The 11602-nt window shown below is 41.7% G+C and overlaps 1 protein-coding gene across 3 annotated transcripts; it reads right to left on the bottom strand.

The window, feature by feature from the left end:
- Nucleotides 1-246: 246 nt before the first annotated feature.
- RAB9B (RAB9B, member RAS oncogene family) lies at nucleotides 247-11203 on the bottom strand. Of its 3 annotated transcripts, XM_081564128.1 has the most exons (5): nucleotides 10998-11203; nucleotides 7205-7356; nucleotides 6052-6111; nucleotides 5279-5345; nucleotides 247-3729 (listed from the first exon to the last, which is right to left on the bottom strand). In XM_081564128.1, exon 5 carries the CDS (start codon nucleotides 3685-3687, stop codon nucleotides 3082-3084), a length of 606 nt encoding a protein of 201 aa, XP_081420254.1. In that variant the 5' UTR covers nucleotides 3688-3729; nucleotides 5279-5345; nucleotides 6052-6111; nucleotides 7205-7356; nucleotides 10998-11203; the 3' UTR covers nucleotides 247-3081. The 3 variants fall into 3 exon arrangements, with proteins under 3 accessions (XP_081420254.1, XP_081420255.1, XP_081420253.1); XM_081564129.1 differs by lacking the exons at nucleotides 6052-6111; nucleotides 7205-7356; XM_081564127.1 differs by lacking the exons at nucleotides 6052-6111; nucleotides 7205-7356 and having other exon boundaries at nucleotides 5252-5345.
- Nucleotides 11204-11602: the final 399 nt, after the last annotated feature.

Raw genomic sequence — 11602 nt, forward strand, 5'->3', positions numbered from 1 at the left:
GTCAAGATCCAATTTCTAGTTCCAATACTCTTTTATGTATTAAAAACTGGCATAAAATAAAAGGAAATTTCCCATCTTAATCTTTCGAGTTTGCTTCCTAATCAGTAGAACAGTGTCTGTCTGATCAATAGGTAGTGGCTGCTTGAAGTACCACATGAAAAAATGATCCAGGGGCCACATGTAGGACAGTCTGAAAGAGTGACTTGCTTGAAAAGGGAAAGGGAAAAAAGAAGCACACACATTGTATACTGGTTATTCAAAATGCACTTTTTATTCACTTTAACACAGATGATTTTTTTACAGTTGAAACAAAATATCTGATACACAATTTCGAGTTTTTAGCAGCACCAGCAACAAGAGGATTGTGGAATACCTCAGAGTACAATAGAGATGGCTGAGGCAGGCACAAATTAACCTGAAATTCATCAATCAACTGAAGACATATGAAAACTGAGGCCCCCTGAATATTAGCCCAATACATGAAAATAAATTAATAGATATTCTGTATGATGTTTTAATGGACCATTGAAAAACAGTATAGTTCCAATTAGAAACATCTTGTTCCAAAAAATCCAGTGTTCATGAAAAAAACACCTACTGAAAATATTGCACTGCACATTCTAGAGTACACAATTTTCTATATGCACAGCTCCTGGTACTCACAGATTTCAGCCTTTGGTGTTTTTCTTTAATCTTAACCAACCTCTATGTCAGCACCCCACTAAGTGTTACTCACCAAGATGCCGCCACTTTTTGTCACTTAATATTAAGTGTTTTTGTTAATATATTATGTAGTGGTTTGGTAGAAAACAACTGGTATGGCTAAGAGAAAAGGGGCTTCAACTGACCTGCCAATAAAATTAACACTTGTCTTGGATGGACAGGAGGCCTATGAATGGGATACCCAAGTAATTTTTCTTACTTAAATGATCATGTGCCATTCTCATAGTGACAAGTACTTTTGTGAGTGGATGGAGGTCTTTATGAAGGCCTGAGATCTACAGATAGAAACTATTATAAGCTGAGTGCAAGTAGAAAGAGAAGGCCCCAGGTCTCATGCACTTAAAAACAATTATCAATTAACAGTTCTGATGTACAGATTTTCACTCTAACATGATTATAGCAAAATGATCATACTTGGAAACCAGTGTGGCTGGCTATAGGCATAGGCAGGATGGAGACCAATACTTAAGAGCTGTGGGGTCCCAGTTCTGGCTTCAACTTCTGGCATCAGTTAGTTGGACAATGGGGTCAGGATCATATTTAAATTGGAAATACTGAGTATGACTAGATTAAAATATCATCTTCCACTTATCAATGTTGCCAAAAAGTCCCAGAGCTCTTAAAGCACATAAGGTCCCACTTGTAAGGCTGATTCCATATGTGGCTACATTGGAGAGTTCTAGGCTATATTCCTGTGAAAGTTCCTGCCCCCTTCCCAACCTAGGTCTTTTTGTGGTCATTTTTAACTGTCCCTCACTACCTTGGGTCACTATTTTATCATTAATGTTGTGAAAGTACAGATTAAAAGCTATGCAGGAAAAATAAATCAACTGACAAGAACTAGACTGCATATTTATAATAAAGTATATAGCTGGCAGTCATGGTAATCAAACTTTGACAAACTGTTTTTGTATTTTAATATGGTATCTTCAGGATGTTTATATTGGGCATGTAATGATTACTTGGAGTTCAAGAATTTTTCCTGCCATAGTGCAAAAGCAAAAGAAACAGCTATGTAGTTGCTGTTAAAGGCTGATCCCAGAATAGTTTGAGAAATTTTAAAGTCCCTTTCCATAGTTGTAGCTGTTGTCTTAAGATATATCTAACTATAACATGGCACTTAAACGTAGTTTGTAGCTCACAGATTCCTAGAACTTAGAGCTGAAAGGGACCTTAAACCAAACATCTAGCCAGTATAGAAATTCTTTTTATGGTATTTTAACAGATGGTCATCTAGCATCTTGAATATTTTCACTGGAAGAGGGTTCACTATTAAGGCAGACCATTCCACTGCTAGACAACTCTAATTATGAATTCATTCTAATGCTGGGTTAAAGCATGTTCTCTTGTTACTTTCAACATCCTAGTTTGGCCAGCTGAACATACAGTGCAACATACAATAAATCAGTTCCTTCTTCTACAACAAATATTCGAGTTAAGGAACCTTATGAGAAAAGCCCAGTATCCTCCAATCTGTTCTGAAGGCTTCTCTGAGAGCACAGTATGGTAGACCAAAGGACCATCACAATTATGAGCAGAGTGCGCTGGATTCAAAGCCGTATACTGAGCAGCATTGCTAGATAAGAGGTTGTCAGAGAAGCAACACCCCTGTGCAGCAAAAGTAGACTTATGAAGTAAAATCAGACCAACCGTCTATTTGCAAGGGTGGTTGGCATAATGAAGCATAATCTATTCACTAGGACCCTGTTACTTCAAAAACAACGAGTATAATAAATTTCCAGAGTCATTAGTGTATCTCTTACCGAGATGGCATTTTTTTAAAGCTCAGATGGGAGCAAACCATACATAAGTGTTTAAACAAGGCAGTGTACATCATTATATTTTGCACTCCTAATCTTTACAACCTCTTTATAATTCAATCTTAGGACATCCTAGTTTGCATTATTATCTTTATTGTAGTAGGTCGCAGAGTCTTATTTTTTTCCCCTTTGGCAGACATGTCAGAAATTGCTTGGCAAGAGTCAATGGTGACATTTGTTAGTTGATTAATGGAACGCTTTAAGGGATAGCTGTAGCTCTTTAACTCCTTCATGCGGCTGGGTTCTAAGATTAAACTGTGATTTGAAAAATATTTAAATCTCTCAGGACTAAAGTTTTCTGAAATGTCCTGATACACACAAGAAGGAAATAGCAGAAATTACACAAAATACAGTTGGCTTGATAAAGCTTTTTTTTTTTCTTTAAATCACTCTACAACTTCAACTTGAAAGGCTCTGGTTCACAATCAGAAACTTATCTCTTATCCTTTTGTATGTATGTGCACTAATAGAGGGGCACAGTGATTCTCACACTACTGACTGATCAATTTGGGGCACATTTTTAAAAGGCTTCCTACTTTTAACAGCATGAAGATCCTGCTTTGGAACCACTGTTCAAGTCAATAGTGTGACCTAACATGCAATGCTCCAGCTGTTCCTCGACAGCCAACACCTGCCTGACAGCTTCTTCAAAGGCCACTGTCACATTAGTATCATCTTTGGCACTTGTTTCTAGATAAGGGTAATCTCCATTCTCCATGCACCAGGACTGCGCCTCCTCAGTAGTCACTTGCCTATCCTCTTTGTCTACTTTGTTCCCCAGAACTACAAATGGGAAGTGCTCAGGGTCTTTCACATCTGCGTAGTAGATGAATTCTTTTTGCCAGTTACCCAGGTTCTCAAAGCTCTGCCGGTCATCCACGCTGAAGGTCAAGAGGCAGCAGTCTGCTCCCCTGTAGAAGGGTGTCCTAAGGCTCTTGAAACGTTCCTGCCCTGCAGTGTCCCAGATCTGGAGAGTTACAAAACGTCCATCTACCTCCAAATCTCGATTTAAGAACTCTACCCCTATGGTGTGAAAAGCCTGGGAGTCAAATTTATTGGTTACATAACGGTTCATGAGCGAGCTTTTCCCAACTCCACCATCACCCAAGAGAATGACCTTTAAGAGCAGGGATTTCCCACTCATTGTTGCAGCACCAGATGGAGAAGAGTTTATAACCAAGAGATCCTGAAAATAAAAGAAAAAGTAGGAGGGAAAACAGTTAAACCTGAAACTGAAATCAACTTCATAGTAAATCAACTTCTTCTGAATTATGAGGCCTTCTTATTTACCTTCTCTCTTATTTCATGTTCATTAAATGATATAGTATAGCAGAAGGAATAAAATTCTTTTTTGCATAAGGGAGAAAATAGGTCTTGTTTTTCTGAAGTTTCTTGCCTGTGCCAGGAAAAATGGCTGAATGCCATGGATAAATGGACTAGCAGATGGTGCTATAATCTGGTTCAATTCTGACCCTATTCTAGGGGAGAAAGTCTAGAACAGGAATGCTACTCAAATGTGTAACATCTTAGCTTCTGGTCTGGACAATTCCAAACAAGAGGCAAAGAGTATGAAATTGATTAGAGGGGTCTGAAGTCTGTTCCTGATGGACCCAAGAACAACTGAGGAGAGAAAGCTGTGTAGGCTGGAATCTTGATTTTTTTAGCAGAGGTTTTGATTAGGATTACATTGGGCCCCAGAACTTGGGAAAGAGAAAAAGACTAGCTTTCTTCAGGCATTTGCCCCATTATGTTAATACTTGCATTGTTATGGATACCCTCACAAGTAAAGGATCTTCCATAATCTTTTCTTCATGGAACAATGGCACTCAAGTTGATGATTGTTGACTGGTATTATTATAAACAGCTATCATTAAGGAAGAGAATCTTGAACAGCTTATTAAATTCTGGATTTAGGTTCTAATTCCATAATGACACCAATGAAAACATACTGTAAACTCTAAAGAGCTAATGATTATACAGTATCTTTATTGTTACCTCCACATGTCTATACATGGACTATCTAGAACACATCTTAAAAAGATCAAATGTTTACCTTGTACTAGAATCTGTTGCTGCTGCTGCTGCTGCTAAGTCGCTTCAGTCGTGTCCGACTCTGTGCGACCCCACAGACGGCAGCCCACCAGGCTCCGCCGTCCCTGGGATTCTCCAGGCAAGAATACTGGAGTGGGTTGCCATTTCCTTCTCCAGTGCATGAGAGGGAAAAGTGAAAGTGAAGCCGCTCAGTCGTGTCCGACTCTTAGCGACCCCATGGACTGTAGCCTACCAGGCTCCTCCGTCCATGGGATTTTCCAGGCAAGAGTACTGGAGTGGGGTGCCATTGCCTTCTCCGCTAGAATCTGTTAGGTTCTTTCAAATTAGGTCCATTGTGGAAACTCAACAATGATGATGTTTATTGGGTGTTATTTATAAAAGTGACCCAAATAGATGAAAACTAATCATTCATCAAAAGAGCATTTTTTATATCTCATATTTACACTTAGGTGATAATAATACTGCATATATATACTGCATACAGAATTTTAAAACAACACTAAGAAAAGAGCACATGCAAAAGAGCACACACATTTGAAATGTAGCTTGAAAACCTCAGTAGCCCTTAGAGTTATGTTGCTGTGTATGTGTACTATGTATTTTTCTAAATATTCATTTTAAGAGATCCAATAAAAACATATAAAACAAATACCTACCCAATTGAAAATAAAATGTAAACCTACCCAGCTGGGTCTTTGTCACAATTTTAGTCTTTTTCTTGTTGTTGTTATATTCTCTCTTTTTATGATTCTAAAAAACAGATTGGGAAACATTATTTTTAAAAATTTATTTAAAAATAAAGTTAAGGCTATCTATATTGAAATACACTCAAGTCAGGAAAAAGACCAACCTTAATTCACCTACAGAGGATGCTTTTCACAAATATACTTAAGAGTTCAAATGGCTAAAAATGTTTATCATGGACAAAATAATTTTATTGGATGAACGTTAACTCTGTCCTAACTTGAGTGTACTTTATATGGACTGCAAGGAGATCAAACCATTCAATCCTAAAGGATATCAATCCTGAACATTCATTGGAAGGACTGGTGCTGAAGCTCCAATGCTTTGGCCACCTGAATCAAAGAACCGACTCATTAGAAAAGACCTTGATGCTGGGAAAAATTGAAGGCAGGAGGAGAAGGGGACAACAGAGGACAAGATAGTTGGATGGCATCACTGACTCAATGGACATGAGTTTGAGCAAGCTCTGAGAGGTGGTGAAGGACAGGGAAGCCAGGCGTGCTGCACTCTATGGGGTCACAAAGAGTTAGACATGACTGAGCGACTGAACAACAACAAAAAATGTATTACATTGTCTCTCTATTGAACTCTCCATTCAAAGTAAAAGTAAATCAAAGAAAGTAGATGATAGTAAGGAAAGAGAAAGCACAGAGGAGTTTAAGATATGTTGAAATTCTAAGTCAGACATGAAACCCCTTCCCTTTCTACCTACCAATGTGCCGATCTCCAAGAAAGTTATGAATGTACTCATCAATCCGCCTGGAGGGTGTCTCTGCAATTGATTCCACAAGATCAGAGAGGAAAAAAATATGTTTGGGGACTCCTTGTTTACCATATGTAGTCTTCGCTAATTTACTCAATTTTGGTCATGTCTTAAACACAGGTTTTAGCATTTAACTGGCTTTATTAAATTCAAATACAACTTCATTTAAAATTATACTTAATTATGGCAAACTTCTTATTTCAGCAACATCAAGAGTACTGATCTAAAGAGAAAAAACAGTTCCTAGTTTGTTGAGTGTTCTTTCTAACTGGGAAATTAAGAAGCTCTTAAGAAATCTCCACTGCTTAGCAATCTCATGCTAATTTCTATATTGGTCTGTAGGATAATTTTACAGAGCAGAACTCTGGAACTCTCACTTGAAGGAAGTACTTAGGCACAATACTGACAGTATTAAGGGCCCATGCCAAGTGAGTGTCTTTAAGTTTCTAGCAAACAGGTGTTCACATCATTAAACAACTCACTAACTCTACTTTCCCGGCTGCTACAGATGAACTCAAATGACGGGTCAAGGACTGAGTGAATATGGAAACCAAATACTCAGCTCCAGGAATAATGATGAAGTATTAATAACTATCTGAGATAGTGCTGCAATTGCTTGTGCCTCCCCTATTTGGTTGTGTGCACACATAACTTCTAGGTGCATAGGCTCTACAGCAGGGAAGAGCAACGTGGTTCAGTGTCAAGTGCACTGGGCTGGCAGCAATCAGGACACAAGAGTCTTCATCACTACTTTCCTATTCATTTATTTTATGAACTTGGGCAGGTCACTTAATTTTGCTGTGTTTCTTCCTGTATAAAAATAGAGCTGATAATACCTACCCTACTTAACTCACAGGATTTGGGAGGAAATGAATAGCTTAAGAAATTTGCAAAGATTTGTAAGCATTTATTGAAATTTTTGGTTTGAGGTTTTTGTTCCTCTTGTTCTTCACCTCCTTTCATTCACTGGTGGGGGCCTTGTGACTCCATATTAACTCTTCTCAGAAAGGGCCTGCCAGTGAGAGGATAATACTTCTTCCTTTTCTCTTTCTTCCATATGAGAATGCCCTGTTCCCCAAAAGTTTTGATTATCTGCATATACCACAGAATCTTAGCACTGGAGGGACCTTACGGGTCTTCTGGCCCAATACTGCAACTGATGCTTGAGAAAACATTTGAGTGCCTGTTGTGTGCTCTGTTCTTACTAAGGTGATCCTCCATTTTCCTCTGTTGTCTCCAACTCCCCTTTGTTTGCTGGAAGTAAAAATGAATACAGTTTAGGCTTGTCTCCTTGCCTTCAGTCACTAAACCCTGCTCATTTTTCCTTGCGATATCTTTTTTCAGTCTTTTACTAGTATCCTCATTTTGGTCCACATCTCTTTGTATCTAATCTATTGTGAAAGCTTCTTAGCTCTTGTCTCCCTGCCTCTAGTTTCTCCTTATGTAATCCATACACTTTGCAAAGCTTCCATCACTTGAGCACCCACTGGGTGTAGACCCTGTTGGAAATCAAACATGTTTGAGGCAAGGTCTTACCCTCAAGGAGTTTATAATTTGACATATAAGCTTCAGACCTCCTAGTCATCAGTTGAAATAATATTATACTGGCTTATATTGTTAAAAAAATCTTTTTTTCCTGCACAACTAAATTCTAAATTTCTGGATCCTAGGGCCCTTGTTTGTATGTCTTTGAAGCCCCTTTATGTGGCAGCAGAGGGATAATTGATAAGTATTTGTTTATTTTTAGGTAAGTACCTAGAACTAATGCCTCTGAGTTGATGCAAAGATACAATAGATTCACAGTTCTGTAAGGCATCCAAATATTATTAGTTATAAGGTGACTGTATGCAGGTCAGGAAGCAACAGTTAGAACTGGACATGGAACAACAGACTGGTTCCAAATAGGAAAAGGAATACATCAAGGCTGCATATTGTCATCCTGCTTATTTAACTTATATGCAGAGTACATCATGAGAAACGCTGGGCTCGTTGAAGTACAAGCTGGAATCAAGATTGCCGGGAGAAATATCAATAACCTCAGATATGCAGATGACACCACCCTTATGGTAGAAAGTGAAGAAGAACTAAAGAGCCTCTTGATGAAAGTGAAAGAGGAGAGTGAAAAAGTTGGCTTAAAGCTCAACGTTCAGAAAACTAAGATCATGGCATCTGGGCCCATCACTTCATGGGAAATAGACGGGGAAACAGTGGAAAAGGTGTCAGACTTTATTTTTTTGGGCTCCAAAATCACTGCAGATGGTGATTGCAGCCATGAAATTAAAAGACGCTTACCCCTTGGAAGGAAGGTTATGGCCAACCTAGATAGCACATTTAAAAGCAGAGACATTACTTTGCCAACAAAAGTCCGTCTAGTCAAGGCTATGGTTTTTCCAGTGGTCATGTATGGATGTGAGAATTGGACTATAAAGAAAGCTGAGCGCCGCAGAATTGATGCTTTTGAACTATGGTGTTGGAGAATACTCTTGAGAGTCCCTTGGACTGCAAGGAGATCCAACCAGTCCATCCAAAAGGAGATCAGTCCTGGGTGTTCATTGGAAGGACTGATGTTGAAGCTGAAACTCCAATACTTTGGCCACCTCATGCGAAGAGTTGACTCATTGGAAAAGACCCTAATGCTGGGAAGGATTGGGGGCGGAAGGAGAAGGGGACAACAGAGGATGAGATGGTTGGATGGCATCACTGATTCGATGGACATGGGTTTGGGTGGACTCTGGGAGTTGGTGATGGACAGGGAGGCCTGGCGTGCTGCAGTTCATGGGGTCGCAAAGAGTCGGACACGACTGAGCGACTGAACTGAACTGAACTGAAAGAGCAGAAGTCATGGACTTACCTGGGTCACTTTCTAGATGGGACTTAACAGGAATTCCACCTGTTGAAAGTCAGTGGAAATGCTCCAATTTTCCTCCCTCTCCCCCCACATTTCAAATATATAAATTTCTCAATTTTCAACAAAAACAAGAGCAGAATAATTATCCCCACTTTATGTTTTCAGTGGGTGCTAGCATCATCATCATCATTTGAGTGTGATACCCTTTAGTACATACTTTAAAAGAACTATCACAGTATAAAAGTAAATCAAATGATTTTTTTCTTCAGGCTATGCCACATTTATATCAAATCTTAAAAGAAGGTAGCATTAAGTAGGCAAGGAAATTCTTTGATAACCCTGAGTGCATTTAGTAGGAAAGTCAAATCCCTTATACATCCCTTAAGGGTCCCTTATTAGTTTAGGATTTGGACTAAAATGTTTATTCTAATTTTGGCCCTATTCAGAGAAAGATCTGCCTTTAAATGACTCAGACATCCCAGAGATACCATTCCCCTTTCCTACTTCACTCCCTAAAACAGATTAACAAATATTCTCTAAGGGTAGTTTATTCACCTTTTTTTCCCCCCAAATAGAGTCTCGGTCTTGGACAGTAATGTGAATTAGGAATTGACATAAGTGATATTCCCTAGCTTTCTTTGTTCTCCCACACTTTTGTTACCTTCTGAATCTGTTGTACCTGCACCCACACTGGCTTATTAAAATTATTGTATTTAGTTGAGGATGCTTGGGGGTGGGGATGGAGGTGCGCGAGGAGGCAGTACAATGGTAAGAGGTTGAACCTTTGAAAATAGTACATTTGAGTGTGATGATGGAGAGAAAAATAGAAGAGTAAATTGGAAACATCAGTTCGGCTGCCATGAGTAGGATGATGCTCAGATCCATTATGCAGATTGTTTGGGAGCAAGTTTTGAGAGAGATGTGTACCGCAGGGCTGAGGGTGGGGGGGAAGAGAAGCTGAGGAGGGCTAGGCAGTGGGCGAGAGTGGCTCTGGTAGCAATCTGCACCAGGGGGAGGAGCCACAGTTAGAGCTGTGGGGAATGCCCACCTTATGGTGACACATCGGTTGAGACTATTCAACTCGCTGTGGATTCCTGGCACAATATTCGGAAACACTACACTGGCGAATTGAGTGGGCCTTTCCTTAATCTACATAAAAATCAGTGCAAATAGGAAATGACTGGATCTTTGAGACCCTCTACTATAAATGGTGTAGATTGTTTCCAATACAACCTGATGCTTGGGGTTGGGAATGGGAGATGGTTCCGCAGCAGGGAAACCCTCTGACACACTGGATTCCTTTTTGCAGAGCTGAACAAGTTATCAGCTACATCCATACTCTGAGTCCAAATGCCACAGATGTCATTGCCACTGAAACGCTATTTTTACATTTATGCCCATATTTATATCTTACATGCAACTAGAAGGGTCCAAGGTGGAATTTCACCTCTAACCTCTCCTCACAACGACAGCTCTGGGGCTATGAGCCCGAAGGCACACTAGAAAGCAATTTGGCACTGTCCGCAGGCCACTTCTTCCTGAGTAGACAGCCTGGAGAAGAATAGGTAAGGTTTGGGTGACATTAAGTGAGCAGGGTACAGGGAAAAGAAGCTTCCTTAGGAGGCTGGGAATGCTGGCATCTCCGTGACAGGGGTCCTGTTAGCATCAGAGACCCAGAAAGCGAAGATGTCCACGCACAGTTCCAACTACCTCGGACCCAGGTCGTCTCACTTCATCCCCAGCTCTGAGAACCTGCGGCTGTAGCGCATGCGCACTGAGCCACACCCGCTCCCCACTGAGCCCTGCGCCTCTGCCCGGCTTTGGCAGCTGCTCTAGATTACTCAGCAACGGCCCCCGCCACCATCACCTACCCCTGCCCCCGCAACTCCGACGCCCGCGGCGCCCAGGACCCTTTCACAATGTGCAAATGCCCTCGGGGATCACCTAGACCTCCCTTTCTCCCTCTGCTCCCGGGGCCCCCATCTCCCCGCCTCCCGGGTCCTCTAGCCGCTCAGCCCCTCTCGCTGCCCCCTCACCGGCATCTTACCCGACACAATGGGAGCGAGGCGGGAGAGGGCCGCGGGGGCCAGGCCGGTGAGCCCTCCGTGCCGGCAATCAGGTTCCGCGGCGACACCGTCACCGCTCCTGCCACCTCCTCGTCCTCAACGGGGCGGCAAGTGCAGCTTGGACCTCGGTGGCCTGACAGCTGCTGCTCGCGCCCGCCGCTACCGCCGCGCAGCGTCTCGCGCCCGCGCCCGCCCTAGGAGGGGGCGGGGCCCGCGCCGCCTCCTAGCGCCCCTTTCCCGGCGCGGCGGACCCGGGGTAGCTGCCTCCCGCCCTCGCGGGTAGGGAGCACTCTGGCTCGCTCACACTTCTTTCAGGCTCAGTGGCCAACCCTGGTTTCCTTTGTCCTCCCCTCCCCTCGCATATCAGTAGGCACAGCGACAATGGACCCACAAACATTGCTCTCCCACTTAGCTCCTCCGTAGTCACAGCCCCATTTCTGGCAATTACCTTCGACCTACTGCACAACTTGGCGGCTAAACCATCACCTACCTCATTTACCCTACCTTCAAACCCGCTGCTTTTCTCAAGAGGATAGCACATACACTTAGTTATTCTTGTTTAAAATAATTCAGGGAAATGCATGAT

This window comes from Giraffa tippelskirchi, chromosome X (assembly GCF_054371585.1).
Source record: "Giraffa tippelskirchi isolate mGirTip1 chromosome X, T2T-mGirTip1v1.2.pri, whole genome shotgun sequence".
In the NCBI taxonomy this organism is placed as follows: domain Eukaryota; kingdom Metazoa; phylum Chordata; class Mammalia; order Artiodactyla; family Giraffidae; genus Giraffa; species Giraffa tippelskirchi.

What these genes read in the sequence shown, in the direction of transcription:
- RAB9B (XM_081564129.1), bottom strand. Translation starts at nt 3,687, where the DNA reads ATGAGTGGGAAATCCCTGCTCTTAAAGGTCATTCTCTTGGGTGATGGT.